Source organism: Struthio camelus, chromosome 26 (genome assembly GCF_040807025.1).
Source record: "Struthio camelus isolate bStrCam1 chromosome 26, bStrCam1.hap1, whole genome shotgun sequence".
Lineage (NCBI taxonomy): Eukaryota > Metazoa > Chordata > Aves > Struthioniformes > Struthionidae > Struthio > Struthio camelus.
This window is the reverse complement of record NC_090967.1, coordinates 5,417,984-5,439,384: the sequence shown is the minus strand read 5'-3', so window position 1 is coordinate 5,439,384 and position 21,401 is coordinate 5,417,984. Positions and strand designations below refer to the sequence as shown.

General features: G+C 39.3%; 1 protein-coding gene and 1 long non-coding RNA gene across 8 annotated transcripts in view; one reads left to right on the top strand and one right to left on the bottom strand.

The window, feature by feature from the left end:
• CPAMD8 (C3 and PZP like alpha-2-macroglobulin domain containing 8) overlaps nucleotides 1-21,401 on the top strand; it is a 55,056-nt gene that overhangs the window by 7,773 nt on the left and 25,882 nt on the right. For 3 of the 6 annotated variants that reach the window (XM_068920141.1, XM_068920143.1, XM_068920139.1), the window contains exons 9-27: nucleotides 227-311; nucleotides 585-693; nucleotides 1,171-1,398; nucleotides 1,572-1,742; nucleotides 2,124-2,252; nucleotides 4,317-4,506; nucleotides 5,564-5,736; nucleotides 5,846-5,995; nucleotides 6,106-6,267; nucleotides 8,305-8,447; nucleotides 9,415-9,477; nucleotides 12,790-13,021; nucleotides 13,638-13,791; nucleotides 14,373-14,515; nucleotides 14,993-15,044; nucleotides 15,753-16,051; nucleotides 16,498-16,723; nucleotides 17,307-17,483; nucleotides 20,428-20,509. In XM_068920141.1, coding sequence (XP_068776242.1) covers nucleotides 227-311; nucleotides 585-693; nucleotides 1,171-1,398; nucleotides 1,572-1,742; nucleotides 2,124-2,252; nucleotides 4,317-4,506; nucleotides 5,564-5,736; nucleotides 5,846-5,995; nucleotides 6,106-6,267; nucleotides 8,305-8,447; nucleotides 9,415-9,477; nucleotides 12,790-13,021; nucleotides 13,638-13,791; nucleotides 14,373-14,515; nucleotides 14,993-15,044; nucleotides 15,753-16,051; nucleotides 16,498-16,723; nucleotides 17,307-17,483; nucleotides 20,428-20,509 — 2,968 coding nt within the window. Of the gene's footprint in view, nucleotides 1-226; nucleotides 312-584; nucleotides 694-1,170; nucleotides 1,399-1,571; nucleotides 1,743-2,123; nucleotides 2,253-4,316; nucleotides 4,507-5,563; nucleotides 5,737-5,845; nucleotides 5,996-6,105; nucleotides 6,268-8,304; nucleotides 8,448-9,411; nucleotides 9,478-12,789; nucleotides 13,022-13,637; nucleotides 13,792-14,372; nucleotides 14,516-14,992; nucleotides 15,045-15,752; nucleotides 16,052-16,497; nucleotides 16,724-17,306; nucleotides 17,484-20,427; nucleotides 20,510-21,401 lie in introns of all 6 variants that reach the window. The other 3 variants (XM_068920140.1, XM_068920142.1, XM_068920144.1) reach the window with 1 other exon arrangement.
• LOC138062359 (uncharacterized) lies at nucleotides 308-5,698 on the bottom strand. 2 transcript variants are annotated; one of them, XR_011136414.1, is made up of 3 exons: nucleotides 5,571-5,698; nucleotides 1,164-1,315; nucleotides 308-460 (listed from the first exon to the last, which is right to left on the bottom strand). It is a non-coding gene; the product is annotated as an uncharacterized lncRNA (long non-coding RNA). The 2 variants fall into 2 exon arrangements; XR_011136413.1 differs by lacking the exon at nucleotides 5,571-5,698 and adding an exon at nucleotides 2,206-2,334.

The following is a 21,401-nucleotide window of genomic DNA, read 5'->3' as shown; positions in this document are numbered from 1 at the left end:
AGAAGAAGTAAAACTCTGGGAGTCTGTTGCTGAGGACACCTTGCCAAGGTGATCTTGGTTTGCTAACTTTTATTTCATTCTCTGGTCAGTGCAGTCCTGCGTAATGTTAGCTATAGTGCCCTCATCTGATCATAAGCAGTGATCTTGTCAGAGCTGGAAGTTTTTGCTATAACATGAACTGTTAAGATTTCCTTGAAATGCTTTGTTATATTCCTTTTCATTGTAGTATTACCAAAGTTTGAGTTGCTGATTGATCCCCCTCGCTACATTCGTGACATTTCAACGTGTGAAAAGGGAACTGTCCACGCCAGGTAGGAACATACTACAAATACAGTTTCATTTGTATAGATTGTAGTACAGCTACAGGATGGTGCAGTCACTGAAACTCAGATCTCATCCCTCGTTGACTTTTCAGATGGCTTCTGGTCATCATCAGAAGCTTTCATATGTAAGAGCGTTCCTAAAACATGTTAAAAATAACAAGTTGGAAAACCTTCTGTTACTTTTTTTTTTCCCCTCTTTTGTTGATGTGCAGGTCACATGGTTTTAGTCTTGATCTAATCATTATCTTCTTTCCATTTCAGATATACATTTGGAAAACCAGTGACAGGAAAGTTAATTGTCAATATGACTATAAATGGAGTGGGGTACTACAGGCATGAAGTGGGACACCCTGTCCTCAAGACCACTCAGGTGAGGGAGATCATTCAGTCAGCTGCAATAAAATATTTGATCTGCGCTCTTTGAAGTTAATACGACAGCTCCATTTTATGTCACTGATAGGAGATCAGAAATAAATTAATGAATGTGATGATTTGGCCCAACATAAATTATTATGTATTTTTACACTATGTGCTATAATTTGGGAGATGCGACTGTATTGGTATAGTACTAATCTATTAGGGTTTTAAAGCATATGGGGCTGAGGGAGAAAATGAGAGTGAGGAGCTGGGACAGAATTAGTTCAGACTATGGATGAGGGAGGAAAATGAGAATTGTTGCTTCTTCCTTCTGCACCCCCACCTCTTAGGAACTAATTCCTTCCATTCCATATTCTTATAAAATACTGCTGCAAACTTCAGTCGAGTGCCTACATTTTACATTTGGCCTCTAGGGCCTTTTTGAATGTGCATGCAAACTTATGTTTCTATTCTCTAACGCACCTGGTAGATCGATGGGTCTGCTGTTTTCGACGTGTGTGTGAAAGACATGATGCCAGCTGATGTTCCAGAACATTTTCGAGGCACAGTCAATATCTGGGCCACAGTGACCAGCTCTGATGGCAGCAAGCAGGTCACATTTGACGACTCAACACCTGTTCAGAAACAGCTGATTGATATCAAGTACTCCAAGGATACTAGGAAACAGTTCAAACCTGGACTGCCTTACAAAGGAAAGGTAAGATTAAAAATGGAGACGCTGAAAAGTGGCTGATCTAAGGTTATGCAAATCTGATCCCAGGATGTTACACCATGTTCTGGTGTGTTTTTCCCATCTGCCATTTTTTCTGTCATTGACCAGAATTGCCCGTAATGTAAAACACCTTATTCTGTAAATGACGCATTGCGTAGGTAGAAGTCACTTATCCTGATGGGAGCCCAGCTGACAGAGTCACTATCCGAATTAAAGCTGAACTAACGCCAAAGGACAATGTTTATACAAGTGAACTGATATCAAGAAGTGGCCTGGTGGAGTTTGAAATCCCTTCCATTCCTACAGCTGCCCAGTATGTCTGGCTAGAGGTGGGTGAAAGCTCTTTATAGGATTAGTGGGCTTTAATGTAACTAATCTTGTCAAACCTGCACTTTATAAATCAGTGCCACAAACAGGAAATCAGTGCCTTTTAGTTTCAACTTCTTGATTTAAATGCAGCAGATGCTTTGTTTCCTGCTGCCAATAGAACTGATGATTATGACCGTCATAAAAGGATGCTTCTCCAAATATAGCTTAATACAGTAATAAGTGATGGTCCAATATCTTAAGAGTATTGTTATTACGTAAAGGTGGCAAAAAGATGAGTGGCTGGAAAGTGTAAAATGGGAGGTGGGGATACAGGGTAAGAAGAGACTAGGATTCAGGCTTCCTATGCATGTATTAACACTCAGATATAACTTTTTGTTAAGACCAAAGTGACAGCGATTGATGGGAAGCCATCAGGGGACCAGTATCTGCCAAACTACTTGTCCATCAGTAGCTGGTACTCACCCAGCAAGTGCCACATCCAGCTCCAGGCACCAGATAAGCCTTTCCAGGTATGTTGGCTTCATAGTCCATTATGGCAACACTGCATTTCTTGGGTTTATGCAATTTTTTCTACTTAAAAATGAATTGTTTGATAAAATGACATGTAAATTATACTAATGCTGTAGTTCAAATCAACAAATGCCCTAAAACTAGAAGTGAAGTCAGGGGAGTAGCTTTAATAATTAAAGATCCAGGTTAGGGCTATGTAGTCTGTCTGGAACTTCCAGTTTAAACCTCAGCTGGGTCCGTTTAGTCCAGTTCTCAAGCTATACACATAGTTATCTTGTTTTCTTTTGTCATTTTTGTAGGAGCCCATCAAAAAGCACAGTCCTTCCATATAGAAGTCGTCATGATCCCTCTCTGAAAGGAGAGATCTGATTTAACCAGAATTTCTGTTGCATCCTGCCATACTGAGTGTTGTTGAGGGTTTGTTCTCCACCCAAAAAGTACACACATGTCTCTGAGGGATTGCATATTGCTCTGTGGAGAGGAAAAAAAAAAAAAAAAGGGTTCTGGCAATATGTACATACACGCTAGATCTCTATTATCAGGGGATCTGTCAGGTTAGTTTTAGGCTCATTGTAGCAAAATAAGAGAGGTGTAGGAGTTCTTGTTTTGTTTTTTTGTATTTTAATCATTGCATTTGATGGTAATTTAATGGCTAATTAATCTTTTACAAGATTCCTGAGGAATGGAAAGGGGATTATACACTGCTAATCTGAACACATTGTTCTTATTATAACCTGATTAGAAGTAATTCTTCTGTGGGAAAGCTAGGAGTTGGATGACCAGCTGATGTGGGAACTGTTTCCCTGCTTTGCCAGCTCTTACTGGGTGTTCCAATTAGCTACGCTTTGGTTTTTTTTGTTTTTTTTTTTTTTAATGAACTGTTTCATCATTTTGCAGTAGGAAATTCTTAATACTTCAAATATTTGATGTCACGAGGCACCTCTCCCTGGACTCTGCAGCAGTCTCACTGTATTTAACCACTAGCAGCTTCTTGTTTTCCTGTCCTTGCCATTTTGGTTTGTACTGTATGTACATTCTGGCAAGATAGCACTGTTAGTGTTGAGGAAAAAGGCTTTTCAAAATATTTCATTGGTATTTAGCATTACTACTCAGTGTTAGTTGGGCATGCTATGCTTTAAACGGCAGGAGGGTCAGGACTGGGAGTTGCTCAAGAAATTGTACTTAACACAAGCATGATGACTTCTTATATGCCAGAAAAAGTTTGTGTTTCTAGGAAATTCAGCTGCTCCACAGAGCCAAACCTGACTTCTGAATAGGAGCCAGTCCTATTCTCCTGACCATGAGCACTGATATGTATTCTGTTGGAACTGGCAATATTTGGGGGATTTTATCTCCAGGGGACTTAGTACCTCTGGGCATAGGACTTGGGAGTGCAGAAAGTCAGTGTGCTTCTCTGCAGCCTTTTGCAGGAATCAAATGTGTTTACCCTGAAAAAGGAAGCTCTCTTCTTGTTTGCTTGTATATTTGACAGTTCCTTGAGTGCCAGGTTTGCAAATTAATATCAAAACCTGTGTAATTTGAAAGCATTTTCCCCAGTCCTGTTCCCAATAACTTCAGGCCGTGTTAGTTGTTTGAATCAGTGTTTGCCTTGTGAGAGTAATCACGATGTATAATCGCAATAAAACAGCAAAAAATGTCAGATGCACATCACTTCCCACCCCCCAACCCATCTCTTTCTCTTTTGGGGCTGGACTACTGAAGGGGTGTCTAAAATTCAACCAATTCTGACAGCTGCCCTGTGCCAAAAGGCTTAACTTTCAAGATTCCAGAGATTCCTTTATTGTTTTCATTAATGCATACAACCCCCCAGCCCGTTCTCCTGTTAGACTTGCAGGAAGTGAAGAGCTGCACACAGGCCCCTTCTTATTGTGAAAAAAATCCACAAAACCAGTGCTAATGTAATATTCTCTTCCGTGCCTACATTTTGTAGGAGAGAGATCAAATCTCTTCTGGGCTCAGACACAAATAGATTTGTGCTTTATAAATAGAAAGTGTGTATTATAACAAACCACATCTCTTTGCTATTCTGCCTCTGGGTGCAGGTAGGAGAGGAGGCTTGGATTGCAGTTAAGTCCACATGTCCTTGCAACTTCACTCTGCATTATGAAGTGGCATCGCGAGGCAACATTGTCCTTTCAGGACTGCAGCATAGTAACATCACCCAGCAGAGGAGCAAAAGAGCCACCAATTCCTTTGAGAAGACTGTTGATGTTGTACATTCCCCAGGAACAGGTAGCTAGTATCAGACGTGCTACCTCTCCCTTATTTTCAGGAAAAAAAACACCTTTCTGAAAAGTTTTCAAAGTGTTTTTTTTTCTTTCTTTTTTTTCTTTTTTTAATTCAATGCTCTTTAAAGGGCATAGAATAATTTTGTACAAGAAAAATAGTAATATCCATTGCATAATAAGTCATATAGGAAAATAAGAATTTCTCCAAGAGGGAAAGCATAGTCTGTCTTAACGTGCATTGTGTTTGGGATCAGCTGAGTGGTAGGAAGGAAGTGCTGGGGCCATGGGAACTTAGTAGACCAGTTCAGCTTAAACTGGGAAGGTGATGATCGATGGACTGATAGCACAGATGAGGCTAGAGAAGATCATGCAGTTTGCATGGGGAAAGGAAATCATGTGAAGACTCCTAGTTTGTACAGGGGATAGCAGACATACCAGATCCAGTGAATCCAGGGAATAAGAGGAGAAAGAATGGTAGGCCTCGGAAGATGCACACAATGACTGTAAAAGGAAAACTCTTTCTAGCCTAGTAACGTGTGCAAGAGCAACAAGCCTCAGATAGTTAGGGAAAAGGAAAAGAAACGTCCCTAGGTGTACCCACCCAGCTTCTGGTAATCAGTGGTTTAAGAGTTTGCAAGAACTTTCTGCAAGAAGATTGGATGTGGGCTGTTGCATTTAAGCTGCTAACAAACCTACCCGCTATCCTGTAATCCTTTTTCAAACCCATTTATATTTTGTCCTCAGCAGTGTTCTGGGGCAGTAAATACTTTTTTGTTTACTTTATACCTATGGCTTGATAACGGCATTGTGTATTTCCTTGGATTTATATCAGGAAAAAAGACCGGGTAATCATTACATGTTCACCTTGTCCATGCCATTCATTAGCTTACACAAGGGAAAGAAGGGAGGGGAAGAGGTGTGGAGTCCAAGACAAACTCGTGCAACAGGAGCAAGGGAAAGATGAAAGGTCTGGATGGGGAAATGTGCCTCTTGCAGCATTTAGAGGGAGCAGAGGGGGTGATTTTGATTAATAATACTGCGTTTTCTAATTTATTTTTTAGCACCTACCAGTAATCCTGCAGCAGAGGTTGAAGTCTGCATGACGTTCCTCCATTTCTCAGTGGTTCACAACATGGCTCCCTTGGGCCGTCTTCTGGTGTATTACGTCAGGGAAAATGGAGAAGGGGTCACCGACAGCCTGCAGTTCACTGTCAAGTCCTCCTTTGAAAATCGGGTACTGGCAACGTAGCTAGCAGAGAGGAAGGGGTGGTGTCTTGTTACTTTTCATGGTTTTATCTACCGAGTATGAGGTGAGATGATGGGATTTTATGTTGTACTCCTAGGTTGCAGTGGTGCTCTCAGCAAATGAGACCAGACCTGGTGATGTTGTGAACATCAAGGTCACAGCTGCAAAATCGAGCTGTGTCTGCATTGCCACTGTGGATAAGAGTGTCTACTTGCTGAAGACAGGTTTTCAACTGACAGCCAGCCAGGTAAAAGGAAGCTTAAGGCACTGATTTCTAAATACCAGTATCCGCGCTTCACCTTTAGTAAGAAGCCTTTTTACTTGGAAAGGACAGCAGTCTCTTCCCTTTCTATGTAGGTCTTCCAAGAGCTTGCAGAGTATGATGTATCCGATGCTTTTGGAGCTCCCAAGGAAGAAGGGCACTTCTGGTGGCCAGGCATGTCCTCACGTAGACGCCGTCGATCTTCTGTCTTCCCCTGGCACTGGGACATCACCAAGGATGCTCGCTTTGCATTTACAGTAGGAAGAATCAACCTCCACTTCTCTGTGGAGTGTCTTTGTTAGTTTTATGTTTGCAGGATAATCTTTAGTTCCATAGGCTATTCCCTTTACACATCTGAGGTTGTTTCTCCAGGGGGTAGTCTGAAAAGTAATTTCCAAGAACAGAGTACTCTTGTTTCATCAAAGATATGGGAGAAATATGCTTTAACTTTGGCCAGTCTTGAGGAGTGGACCAGATTTCCATCTGGCTGAAGAAATCATGCTGGGGCTCTGGAGAACTGGACAGGGGACCAGAAGGTTTCTCCCATTATGTGTGACCTTACAGGTCTGTTCTGCAGTTCCTTGGAAGGGAAGGGAAGGTGGAACACGAGCCTTTCCTTGTAGCCTTTTCCATTTTAAGCTATCCCTTGAAAATCCCGTTAACTTCTTCTCTGCCCTAGTTCTGGCAGCTGCTGTGGCCATCTGTGTGTAAGATCAGTTGTTTTCTTTTTATTTTTGTTCAAATTATTACTTTAATGCTGTGTACTTAAATAGTTATGTTAGTTTGGTTTCCTTCAATAGTTAAACTTGACCAGACTTTTTAAAAAGCATTTTTCCTTTGATCTGTGCTGTGCATGTGCTTTAACTTTCAACCTGAGCATTACAAGTTAATTAGTTCTCCATGCACTAATCCATTTCTTCGTTGCTTGAGATACTAACAATGTAATCCTTTAAGTTAATCGGTCTTCTGTAGGCTTTAAGATGTGTTACTATGTTTCCATTAGCTTCTTGCATTCCTTTGTATTAAAATTAAGTACATGTGATCTGTTTGAAAAGTTCTGCATGTTAGCATGTTTCTTCCCTTCCAGCAGTTGCATAGTAGAAACCATCCACCTTTTCAGACTCTGCTGACATCCTGCCTCTTTGCCTTCCACACCATTGCAGCACATAATCTCTTTTCCCTGGCTGTCTCTGCTGACTGCCTGAAACTGTGAGGACATACTATGTGAAAGGCCATGCTATACTTGCCATGTGATTTATATTCTTTCCCTGGGCTTCCATTTCTGGCCACTCTTAAAGATAGACTAGCCTAGCAAGCCAGAGCTGCAATTCTAATCTTTTATGTTCTTTCCATTCTTAATTCATGCCAACGCTAAATAATGATTCTCTCCCAGATCTTCTAGCCATTCTCTTTGCGCTTTCTGCATATTTAGCTAAACTTCTCTATTGTGTTGTCTTAAACGCCATAGCCTCCCATATGTTCTTCCAGTGCCTCATTTTCTTAATCATAAACTCAAAATCCTCACTTAATACCCACTGATGCAGAAAGCCGCACTTATTCTCCTCTCCCTGGTCTGTTAGATTTTTTGTTCTGATGCCCTTTTTCTTATTGAGAGCTATAAACTCTTGGGAAAAGGTCTATATGCTGGTTTAGTAAATAGCTGGTATGAGGGTCTTGCTGTAGATCTGATTTGTAAAATTGGATGTGTACGTGAAAGAGAACAAAGCCCATTTTCCCTTTGGTGCCTGAGAACTGCTGACTCTTGTGAAAAAGTATATTTAGGGGACAGAGCTGACAGACAGCTTTCTTGTGAATTCTGTATTTTTACTGTGAAGCTGTGTGGACAGTTTCCATTTTGCTTGGCGTTCCTGCAAGAGCAGAACCGGTAATGTCTGGCATGAGAGCTGCCTGGTCGCTGCAGCAGAACACACTGGAAACCTTTTTAAGAATGGTAAAATCTGTAATGTAATATTCAAAGGGACACATGTAGTAATTTTTCACCTGTAGTTTTCTGACAGTTGTACACATGGCCAGTAGAGACTGGTGAAATGCATTTTTCAAGCAAATGAGTTTTCTCGTAAAACCCTTGCCTATAAAGTGCCTGTGTTTTTTCACATTAGCAGTCATTTTTATTTTCCATAAGGTTTAAAAAAAAATCCACAAATTTCAATTGAACTTTAGTCTAGAAATGTTGGGATGGGGTGGGGGGATTCCATTCAGAAAAGTCTTCATTGGTATATGCTGAATTTTTCATTATTGGTTTCTATTGTGTGGTCTTCATGTTTATTGTCTAGGAAACTGGCTTGGTTGTAATGACTGATATAGTCAGCTTAAACCACAGACAGAATGGAGGCATGTACACAGATGAGGCTGTCCCAGCTTTTCAGCCACATACTGGGACATTAGTGGCTACAATGCATTCTAAAATTGCACCGAGGTAATGTTTTTGTTGTAACGCATATTGTTTGTGATACTCTTAGCTAATATTTTTTCTATATTATCAGCTGTTTCTCACCCCACGTGCCCCCAGGAAATTGCTTAGTTTAGTCAAGATTGGGCAGGGGGAAGGAGGGAAACCCTCTTCAATTGTCTTGATAGACCTAACAAGAATTATAACTGACAGTACTGTCTTAAATTTAATTAATTCTAGAAAAATGCAGAGTAGTATTTTTTTTTTGAAAGAACCATTTGAAACTCTGCATGTCTCAGCTGTCTGTGAATTAGTTGCTGCTTCTCAGTATTTGTGAGTTAGCCCTCAGTCTGCACAGAGCTGCTCACTGCTCAGCTGTTGGTGAAAATAAATAAAATGAGGGATTGCATGAAGGAAAAGCTGCAAGTATTACAGATAGTGCTGCAAACTAAGGATAGGCCCTGTCTTTGTGTTCTGAACCAATGGTGGCCTCTCTTAGCAGAATAAGTTTTGGAGATTTGTTCAGAAAGAGATAATGAAGTATCACAGGAAGGAATATGGAACAAATTATGAAAGTATTAGAGACCAAGACAGTTCCAAGTAAAAGGCAAGGAGAGCAATATGACATAGTGATCATAGTAACTGTTAGTCTATGGCCATGTCATGATGTCATGGGAATTCACATGCTGTACATGTGCCCTCTGTATTTTTGCTTGGTGAAAGAATTTGGAACTTGCTGAAAACCGTTATTTCTTAGACTATCTTATTTATGTCTCCAGATTGTTTGAGTGTGTGAACAACGGGATCGTTTGGAAAGAGCGTTATTTGTATGATGAATGATACACACATTCACTTTTTTACGATTCTGTGCTAGCTGGAGGTTTAGTTTATTTGAGCTGCATTCAAGTGATAACATTGATTTATCAGTTATTGATATAACTAACTGTCTTATTAAAAGAATTAATTGCCAAGGACTTACTTCTTCTTCTAGCAGAGCAGAGAAGAAAAAAAGAACCTTCTTCCCTGAAACATGGATTTGGCACTGCCTCAATGTCAGGTATCTACAGGGAATTCCCTTAATTATATCCAGTATGTTGTATCCTCTTCAGCTGCAGGAAAAAAAGCTCTTTAAAACCAACCAGGAGGTGCATTGGCATCCTCTGATTTTTATATAGCTTTTCTTTGTTACTGCTCTAAGCAATAATCTTTCTTTATAACGCTTCTTCTAGTCTTGAAGTGTATTCTCTTACTTCAAGTTGTAACTGTCAGTCTTGACAGTTACAGAACTTGTGCAGTCGATGTGTATTTCGCCATGGTGTCACAAGCAGACACCATGGTGTCTTCAAGAAAGAAAAGGAACAAGGTATTAGGTTCAACATGCAAGTGAATTTTAAGTTGTACTTGCTTGGGGTAAGGGCATATTGAAAAGTTATTGAAAAGCAAGTGAAGATAGAGGTTTGCAATGATCAGCTGTGCTGGAGTAGCTGCCTGTTGCATAAGCTTGCCTCGCAGTAAATGCAAGTCCAACTGTTCTTGCAATAAGAAGGAACTGTAGGATATAAAGTGAGACCGTGCTTTTAGCTGTACGCTGGCTGTACATCTTCATATGAGCCAGAATTATATGTGCCACATGCTTAGGAAAGCAAAGGGGAATGGGAAATCTTACTAGAGTTTACAGTCAGGTGGCAACACCAGCTCCTCAGGGGTGCCACTTTCTGTTTGCAGTGGAGGGTGAATCTGGTCTGGAGTTGTGTTTGGGCCCTAGGATAGTCCAGAAATGTCAGCTTCAGCAGTTGCTAGCATCTTTCTTTCTTCTCAGCCCATGTTCTAGCATAGATTACACATGCTGTAGTGTAAAAATGATTGCAGAGCAATGTATGTGAGGGGATGGAGGCAGAATGGCTACCTCAAATGCTGATGTAACCTAGCCATGCACTAGTGAGTGTTCTATATGGATTGCTTTTTGAATTGCACAGAGCCTTTCCTTTCCCCTTCATTTGATGCAAGATGCATTTCCTCCAAATCTTAATTTACTGCCCAGTAAATCACAGCCTGCCCCTGGTACAACTGGAACTACAAGATGAGTAAACAGATAACTAATCGCTTCTAGAAACGGCACATCTAGGGTAAAATATTTGAGGCAATTATTAAAGGCTTCTCCAGGTTTACAAGTAAACTTTACTCTCAGTAAATGATTATAAATGAAACTTGACAGGAATTTGCAGCAAGTGTATTCAAATCTGTTCAATTGAGCGTGAAATATGCTTTGTAGAAATACACAAAGAATTTCAGAAGTGCTTGTTTGGGCCTCAGCAAGCTGGGGCAGTTAATTATAAGTGGGAGAGTGTGGAATAAAAAGTTGCAGATTGCATTTTCTCCACTTCATTTCACTATAAATAACTGAGCTGAGCACTGCTTGATTTCCACTCTCTTGAACAGGAAGAATTTTTTTTTTCTTCTATCATTTATAATTACAATATGCAATCCTCAAAAAAGAAACAAAAGCCTAATGTCAACTTCCCAAACCAATTCTAAAAATTCCTAAAGCCTGGCTGGAGGGTCTAATGGCTGGAAATGTGTGTGTACTTTGGCCCCCCGCCCAGAAGAGTAAGTGCCCTCATGTGTGAAAATAATGTTAATGTTGGTTATGGGCTGAAATCCCAGTGGAAAGAACATCAGCTGCAACAAATTGTCTGGTTAAACAGACTGGAATGCAGCCAGTTCTGGGGCTGGGACACCCTTCTGCTTTACTCTTCAGGGCTGAAGCTTATGTTGCAGGTACCAGCTAACTAACTCCGGTAAGAAGACCTAAGTATTAAGAAACTGGTGTGCTTAAGAGAAGTTAAAATGCATGTGGCTTGACTGCATCAAGTTGTTTCCCAGGCTTTCCAGTCTGTAACCTGACCTGGGGAACTATCTTCTTTGGACAGACTGCTTGGACTGAACCTGGCCAAACCTGGCAACCTATTTGAAGGCATAGTGAGCTCTAGGTTTTCCCAAACTACTTCTTTTAATCTTTTCCTATTGTAATATCGATATGGAGACCCATACGTGGTATGCTGCCTATTTTATTAGCAGTTGTGTTGGCCTAGACTCATTGAAAATTATTCAGTGAGTTGATTTAGATGGTGCAAGTAAAGGTACTTCATTGGAACCCTAAAATTTGAATAGCCTTCAGAGTTGAAAAGCACTGAAAACTGTTCTTCGTTTTGTTCTAGATATGAATCATCAGGTATTGCAGCATTGAAAGGCATATGTGATGCTGTAGACCCACAGAGCTTACTCCTGAGATCTCGCTTTCTCATCTTCCATGCCAGCAAAGATGCATGTTGCTCTCAAAAGATTATGGCGTTAGCAGCATGTGTATCAAGCTCTGGGGAATAAATAAGAACTTGAGAGAAAACAACCTTAGGGTGTACTCATAACTGCACCAGTCATCCTGCCAGTTGAGCCATGAAATAGCTTTTGTTCTTGCTTTAGAGGAAATGTTTTCTGTTCCAGGCAAGGCCAAAGCTTCTTTGCAGGAGGCAAATAGCAAAGGCTGCAGAACAGAATTGAATTTATATTATTATAAAACATGGAAAAAGATACTAGCTTTATCATATCCTATTGTGGTATGCACAGCAAAGCTAAATACCCAGAATAAAAACTTGGTTTTTAATATTTAGTTACAGTCCTCACTGGGGGGGGGGGGGGGAAATGACATTTGGGGAAATTTTCTGTGAGCCAGACATTCCAAAAATCAACCAAACAATGTTCTGAATCAAAATATGCCCCCCCGGACAAGCAGTTGCTGAACTTGGTAGCTGGAAAATTTCTCGCTTGCCCTTAGGTTCAAGCGCAGTCTGTAATGTGGCAGTGAATATAACAAGGACAGTAGGTTCCAACAAAGATTGCTTTTATTTCACTAGCTGTTGAATAAACTATCGCTTAACTATTTTTATCTAGGACTTCAACCTAGGAATCTTTCTTTTTTTTCACTTTAGTGTAGTCATATGCCGCTAAGAAAAGTGACCCTATAGTTAGGTTGCAAATGCCTGTAAAGCTTTTAATCTAGTAAGGATTGGTATGTTAGATTCTGTGTTCTGCAGTAGCAACTACTTGTTGTTCTGGTCGTTACAGATATGCAAGCCCTGAGTCCAGCACAGGTTTCAAATAAATAAACTGATACTTAGAAAGAAAACACTGAACCTTTTATAATCTGGCGTTCAAAGCAGACGCTGATGTTGCTGAGTCATAGAAAATACTGTGTCATAAGTTTGGATTTGGAGGGAATTCCCCAAATTTTTTGGCTCTGTGTGCTTCAGCTTCATTCAAAGGCATTTCATTAATCTGACCACCCCAAGTTATTCCCTATTCTCTTTGGCAGTAATATATCGGGAGAAGCACAGCTGCATGTGGAAGTGCCAGACTCAATCACTACGTGGATAACTGAAGCTGTGGGTCTGTCTGAAGAGAAGGGGTTAGGCATTGCCAGTCAAACAGAACTGAAGACATTTAAACCTTTCTTCATTGATTTCACCTTGCCATACCATGTCATCCGGGGAGAACAGACCAAAATCCCATTGACTGTCTACAATTACTTAGCTGTCTGTGTAGAGGTAACAGCAACAGAACTAAAGGGGCTAAGATATTAAATTATGTTTCATCATCAAAGACAATTTCTTAAGTGATCTACAAGTTGCAGTAGATAAGGTACAGCGATAACAGTGATAAGCTCAGCATAACAACTTTGAACAAGACAAAAATACTTCTTTGCAATGCTAATAAGAGTCATTGCCCTATTTTAGTTGGAAATAACTCTAGTGGTCTGAAGTGTCTTGCAACACTTCAGAAATCCAAATACTGAAAAATGTGATGAAGATCATTAGAAAACTCTCACTGAACCATAAAGAAGAATTTTCTTCTTAATTAGAAAGCTTCTCAAAGTAGTTTATTTTGAAAGAACTTTTTTTTTTTCAAGAAATGCTTTCTCCATAGGTGTGTTTTTTTTCTCAAATGCGTTATCTGTCTAGCTAGTATCATTCTGAACTTCTAGAACTGTTGAGCTGAAAGTAATCCTGTTGGTCAAATATATTACTAGAAGGTTTGAAGAATTAATAATCTGTACATATTGTGGTGTAAGCATTCTTTTGTGATTTTTTTCAGCTCTTTTACTTATATCTGTCATTTTTGCAGATAAAATTTGCAGTAAATGGCATTCAAAATTTTTCGTAGGTTCATGTGAAGATTTCTGTTCCAAAAGGCATAAAGTTTGTTGGGCATCCTGGGAAACACCATCTGACAAGAAAGAAGTGCGTTGCCCCTGGGGAAGCTAAACCCACCTCTATCGTTTTGTCCTTCAATGAGCTTGGACTGAGCAACATCACTGGTAGTATAGAAATAAAAATACCTTGCTGCTTGAAGGAATTTTAGAGGCATTTCTTATTATTCCTTTTTCAGAAGAAATTTTTCACTTCCCCGTTAGCCTAGAATGGAATCATTCACTGCACTTGCTGCCAACTTAGCTTTCAACCCTATTTGTTTCTTAACAATTGATTCTTTAACTAGAAGGCACTGAAGAGTTTGTATGAACAAACTTCAGGAGATTCCTTTTTCTTCAGTATTCCTGTTGTTGATATGTTGTCATATATGGTTTGGACCTGTTAAATCTACCTGAAGAGATCAGTCAAAATTTTTAATAAAACAATAACAATGAATTCTATAGATCTGTTCAGGTAAATAATTATAGGTGGTAAAATTTGTGTAACACTGGCAATTAACAAAGAGTTTCTGTGTTCTGTGACTATCTAAGTACTTACTCAATAAAGGTAATATACTAAAGCTCTAGTTACAAAACACTTGATGTGTTGTTTATCAGCTCTATCTATTTAGTTTAGATCAATGCTTTGAACTCCTGAAGATCTTCCTATCTTGAAATCTCTGCTTCTTCTCTTCTTTTCTATTTCTTAGCAAAAGCTTTCGCTTATGGTGGAACTAATTGCTGTCAGGATGGGATGCAGACGCTAAAGAACAGCAAGCACTCGGAGGACAATTATATGGATAAAAGGACCCCAGTTGGGGTGGATTATGTTCGCAGTAGTGTTGTTATTGAGGTAAGAAAATAGGACTTTGTAATAATTCAGAAAAAATGTGATGTATGCATGGGCAACTCATGAAAGTTTTTTGGTAGTAAATCAAACCTGAATAGGATTATAATGATCTTTAATTCATGGTATGTTTATGTGACTGCAAATAATTGATTTTTGTGTTACGTACACTGAAAGGGCCCATTTAGTTCCGAGGTCATGTTGGTGAATCTTCTATACTGCTTAGAAAAAGAAGGGATAGAAATGTACAGGCTATATTTGCTCTGTCAGCCTAAGAAATATGGTGTGATGTGAGATTTTTTTTTTTCTTTGATAGTGATTATCATATCTCTAGTTAACAGAATACAGTATAATCCCTTTCCTATAAAGGACTTGAAACACTATAGTGCAGCGGAATTCTATTTATGTATTTTCTAAGCAAAATCAAATAGCTGTCATAACTAATCCACTGTATTTTGCATATGGATTTCTGTCTTCATGTAGCCAGAGGGACTGTTGAGAGAATACACCTACAGTGTGTTTTTCTGCCCAAATGGTAAGTTCATGATTTGAATGAGATAATATTAAGTGTGTTTGATTTAGTTATAAATAGAAACACATGGCTTTATCCCATGGGGAGGGGAATTCTTTGTTTCCATCTGTTCAGTAGAAAAATGAGTAAACTTTTTATGCTGTCTGTGACTGCTGAGTTATGGTGTGTAGAAGGAACTTCTGAATAAAGAGTCTTTCTTACCTGGTTGGCTAATTATGAATTTGGTCTGACTGCCCAAGTGCTTTCTGGAAATGGCAATTAAGTTCCTTTACTTTATGAAACAGTTTAAGTATTCAGCACTGTGGACAGTAACTGTGGCTGTACTATATTTTTGGTTGATGTTTTAAAATTCAGTTCTGGAATCAGTATGTCCTTTCTGCCTGAGATTTGGATAGCTCAAACTTGGCTCCACTAAGCTAAACAGAGATGCTTTTGACCACTAAATTTGAACTGAAAAATCATATACAGACTTCACAAGAAATCTGAGTGCTATTGAACTGAAGCGTCTTCCATATTGAAAGCGGGTGTACCAGAAGATAAGAAGCAGCATCTCCATGTATTTTTATAGTTTGATTAAGAGAAGCTGGAAAAAAGAATGTGTACTGAAGAAGAGGAAAGGTCCATCTGTTTAAATTTTAGCACTTAGCTATGGGTTATCTTTTAAGTGTGTGAGTTCTAATTCTTACAACGTTCCATTATTTTTCTGACTAGAGAAAATTCACATTTCTACGCCTAACAAATATGAGTACCAATACATGCAGAAACCTGCCCGGATGACACACTTTGACATCGCTGTGAAAGCGCACAATGATGCTCACCTGGCCTTGTCCTCTGGTCCACATGACATGGCAGAGATGACTGAGATTGTTATTGGTGGGCATCAAAATACTAAAACATGGATTTCCACCAGCAAAATGGGTGAGCCAGTGGTCAGCATGGACACAGTTGGCATCCTCTCCTGGGATGAATTCCGCAGCTTCTGGATCAGCTGGAAAAATGGAATTATCCAGGTAGTGAATATAGCTATGTCTGAAAGCCTCTTGCTTTCTTAACTAGAGCTGGAGCACATGTAAGGCAGATTTTCATTAGGCATGTTATAGAAGGAGAAAGCTTCATTCTTGTTGCTTTTCTATATTAAATCTTGATCAGGCTGTTTTTATCGGAACACATTTGCTTGTCATATTATACACTCAACATAGCCTTTAAAGTTTTTAATGCTAGATATATTGAAGACCTGGGAGGTCAGGCCTGTTGCACATGTTCTGGAGTTATTAAATTTGCTTAGGTTGTTTTGGGGATGGGAAAGAGAAAGGGATCAGTTGATATATAATACTCTCTGTTGGATGCATGGAGCAGACATAGGTTACTGGGTCCAAGGGCACATGGCAGACTGATTTCATGTGCATGTGTTCTTGGAACTGCATGGGTTTTTTTTTTTTTTTTCTGTTCCTTTCAGGTTGGCCATGGTACTCGGGTGCTAAATGAATCTATTATTGTGGAGTGGGCAGTCCCCAAACAGCTTGAGGTGAAGTACATTGGCTTTTCCACAGGCTGGGGGTCAATGGGAGAGTTTAAAATTTGGAGAAAAGAAGAGACTGATGAAAATCACAATGAAGCATTTACTCTGGGAGTTCCCCACAACATAATTCCAGGATCAGAAAGAGCTACAGCTTCAATAATAGGTATGAATTATGAGGAGATATCAATAGGTATTAGTTATCAAATATGAGGAGATACTTCCAGCTGTAATTTGCTTCTGACCAATATTGGAATAGTATGGATCAGATAAAGTTGTCATAGGTGGTTACAAAGGTACATACCATTTAATTCTAGGACAGAGAACTTTTTTTTATTTTGTTTCAGTTGCTTGTTTGAACCCTATCTGAGTTGATAATGACTTAAAGTTGAGGCCTCTTCAGAGGCCCTGTCTGTTAAGAGGCAGCATTTCATAGAATCCGTAGTATACATTTCTTAATCATCATAATCACAAATTGTTCTAACTGCCTCCTAAACTGGTAGTCTAAACTGAGTACTCGCAGATAATCAAAATCTGAAATGTGAAATTTCTTCTTTATTCCAGCAAGAACTTGAAGGGCTAAGACTGAAAATTTGAAGGACTTCCAATATTCTGCTACAGTTTATTTAAGCTGACTATGTGTAGCTAATAGAAACTAGTTTAGTCAGGTGGGTTTTAATCATAAGACATCAAAAAGAGGTAAAACTGAATTCCTTGATACTGAACGTATCACCTCCTTTTTCAAACAGGAGATGTGATGGGTCCTACACTAAACAACTTGGACAATCTTTTGCGATTACCGTTTGGATGTGGAGAGCAGAATATGATCCATTTTGCTCCCAATGTTTTTGTTCTGAAATATCTGCAGAAAACCAAGCAACTCAGCCATGAGGTGGAGAGTGAAGCTACAGATTACCTTGTTCAAGGTATCTCACTAAACATACAGTTTATAGAAAGATAAAAGGCTCCTAAGTTAGAAGAGAGCTTTACTAGCATTATCCTTTCTAATCAAGAGGATCCCAAGTGATGAGGATTCATCTTTTTTTTTTTTTTAGTGTAATCTCACATGTTCACGGATTTTGATGGCAAGATGTTTAGTTTTTAGCCATATGCCTAAAATTTCTTTCCAGCCCTTGAACTGTTCACATTAGTCCTCTCTGAACTTTCTCCAGTTTATTAGTACCTCAGGAACAGTATATGTAGAATCAAAAGTTAGTATCCAAAGTAGTTATCCAAGAGCCATATAAAGAAAGCTTTTTTTTTTTTTTTTCCCTTTTCCTTTCAGTGCCTTGTCCTATCTCTCAGAACAGTTCAGAGCAATCTATCTTTTTATGCACTGTTTTTCTTAACATTCAATTGGGAAGAGTCATGCAAAAAATAGTTTATAATTAAATGCAATTCTTAGGACAAGTAAGAATTTGGCAATCGTTAATAAAAACAAGAATGACCCAAAGGGGACATGGCTGTCTTGTATGTGAGTCAGACAATAGTCATGTCATGAAATCAGAGGTGACAGGATTAGGTGGTTCTCCTCTGAAAATGTAAATATAAAATGTAATATGTTCCTTGTATTCAGCAGCAAAAGCCCAGTGCTGCTTTCTTTGACTGGCCACAGTTGTTTCACTTGTAATTTGCTGTGCTTGCTGATAGCACTGAGAAAAATGAAGTTTTCTGATAGTCCGGGTTAGTTTTTCCTTTTCAATATCATTTGGTTTTGTCTCTTTTCATAAATCTGCAAGCCTACCAGGATTTTGACTCCAACCTCTGCCTGTTCGTTAACCCTTAAAGAAGAAATCCTCAGGAGTTTTAATCTTTTCTGTGTTTATTGGAGCCCTGCCAAGTATAAGGTTCAGATGGAAAAGTCTGTTTGCTCAATATAGAAGGCTTTTGTGACGTACCAAATGAGAAAACTTTATTTCATCACTTAGTCATCCATCACAGAGCGTGCTGATACCCAGCAATTCCCACATTTTCCCTAATCTTTAGAAGTGGCTCGAGCTGTGCTGGTCAGTAATTTTTCTACTTTCCCAAAATGCAGTTCTAAACAGGTGAACAGGTAAAAACTAGAAAGGTGAGCATCTCCAGTGAATCTAAGCATCTAGCGGGGTATCTAGAAAATAGAAAGACAAGATTTCAGAAGAGCAAGCATAAAGCCTGTGGCATGATGAGTCTAGCAAGCAAAGAAGAATAAATGTAAGAACAATGGAGAATCAGTCAACCCAAAATGAACATTAGAATAATAGAAGAGAAAACTGTAAGACTTATATAAAAATATTGACTAATACCTATTTGTCCATCTAACATGCTGCAAGTGAATTTTTAGGAAAAACTAGAGGATGAAGAGCTCTGTTTCAGTAGTAAATTGTGTCTGAGGCCTGTGTAGAAAAAAAGCAGGCTAATTTAATGCAATAGCTCGTTTGAAAAGAAGAATACCATTGCTTGTGCTTTCTGTTACATGCTTATATAAATCCCACAATCCCCATTTAAAGTTTTTGTTTGTTTTTTTTTTTTGTTTTTTTGTTTTTTTTTTGTTTTTTACTCCAGGAGTATCATCTCTTTGCCCACTTCTCAGACCATTCTATCTGCATTTCCTATGAGCATTGACAGGCTATAGAGCAACAGGAGAAGGTGTAGCAGTCATGGGCAGCCATTACTCAGGAACTGTGGAGCTGCCCGTGTCTAAGAGGTCAATAAAGAAACCTGGTCTCTGGAAATGAGAAAGTAATTCATTCCCATAAAAATGTCATGCAGCATGGAATTAAAAAGTCTCTTTATGGGTCAGAGGATTAATCAGGCACTAAATATCTCTCTGACCCAAAGTTTGACATATCTCCATGCAAGAAATGCCCATGCTAACAGGTTTGATTCCGAAGGGCTTTTAAGAGATTAATCAAAACGTGTACTGGGTATTCCTCAATATTAGAGGCTTGACCTGCTTTGATAGCATATGTACTTTGTGATTATAAGGCTTGAGAAGCAAATTGCTCTTCCGATAGGAGCAGCATTTTGACTATCTCTGTTTTCAGTCTCAAAAGACATTCAGATAGAGTTCTTCAACTTATTGTTATCTAAAACAGACCTTATGTAAGCCAGAGCCAGTGTTTAGGAAGTGTTCACATCCATTAAGATCACACGTCATCCATCACATCTCAGAAGTAGTTGAAGGAAGATAGGACTGACGAGGTATATGCATATATGCCAAGGGCTGCTAACTAAGTAAGGACGCAAGAAGGCAGCATGATTTTTGCCAATATCTTTCTCTGTTAAATGAGAGTTGTTACATCTTCCCCTCCTTTGGGATTTTGTCACTAAACATTCAGCTGTTATTGTCATATTACATTAAGTTCTCCCAAGCAGTAGCTTTGGAGAGAAATCTGGATCCTGTGATATTATTCAAGGAAGTAGCTCCTCAGCTGCATAGTACATTCAGTAAATAGAAGTAGATGGCTGTATGCTTAAGTGAAAATCTTTTTTCTAATGTTGCACCTTGCTGAAGCTATCAAATTTTAAACATTTCTAGTGTCCAAAATGCAGGAGTTGATCTTTAATATAGAGTGTTTCAGGAACTTAACTTTCTAATCATTGTTTGGATAGATGCGCTGCTCAGTAAGAGGCTAACAACTGGAGAAATAATATTCCTTTCATTTGTCTTCAGGAGGTATATGCAGACTTACAGCCTGAAAGGATTTCTGAATAAGCTCTAGCATACGTACACAGAGCTGGCTATATCACACAGCAAAATAAGAGGTTGCCTTGGGCAGCAGAATCCCTTACGCTAGTGCCAAATGTTCTGAGTCTTCATTCACTTTAAATACTTGTTTTTCTCTGTGTGAGGATTTTGGACTCCCACAATTCTTTTGTGACTTCCAGGCTACCAGCGCCAGCTGACCTACAAGAGACAAGATGGTTCATACAGTGCTTTTGGCGAGAGGGATTCCTCGGGGAGTATGTGGTGAGTTGCTATTTAAAACAGAGTTAGAAAATTCAGTGTTTGCTAAATGGGAAAAATACACAATTGGCAGGGGAAGAGGAATAATTTTCCAGCCTCCATCATGGTATCGCACACAGTGGCGAATAGAAATAATCCTCAGTGACTATTAGGCTACTGTTGCAATGCTGCTGCATGCTCTATACTGGGCTAATAGGTGTATAATAGTTGTTTCCAGACTCAGGGGCGGTTGAGATAGTCACTTCTACTAACATGTCCAGGCTTTAGGCACAGAGGCATACAGGGCATACTTCGTCTACCTGGTCACTGGCATTGCAGTAGCAATGTGTGGGACACTTAAAGCACTTAATTCCACTAGAGAGTAGAAATTCACCTGTGTATCTACTGAGAAACATGCTGTCTGTAGATATGGCAGAGACTTCTCCTACTAGGGTAGGAAAAACAGAAGTGTTTCTCCCAAAAGCCTCATATTCCCTCATGGATGAAATGGAATGGTATGGATTTATGCCCTGAGAATCTAAGGTGCAGGACCTTTCAGAGTAAAACAGTTTGAGGAGCAGAAATTGCAGAAATTGAGAGATCGGTTCATCTCGCTAATAACCTTAAGAAATCACAGCCTTTAAAGTTGCATGTTACATCACATTAGTGTGGTAGTTGACCGTAGTGGCTCAGACCTAGTAGATTCTTGTCTTCATTCAGCTTATGCTGTCATTTGGCTTCTCCATCTGCTCTGTATTTTCCTTTAGAATGATTTTCTTCATAAATTCATCTGAGGGGAAGTACCACTTCTATGATGCTGTCATCCCCACCCCGTCCCTGTCCCCCACTACCCCCCCGCCAGGATAGTGAACTTTTATCTCAGATCTGGCATCTCCCAGTCCCTAGATGTAAAATA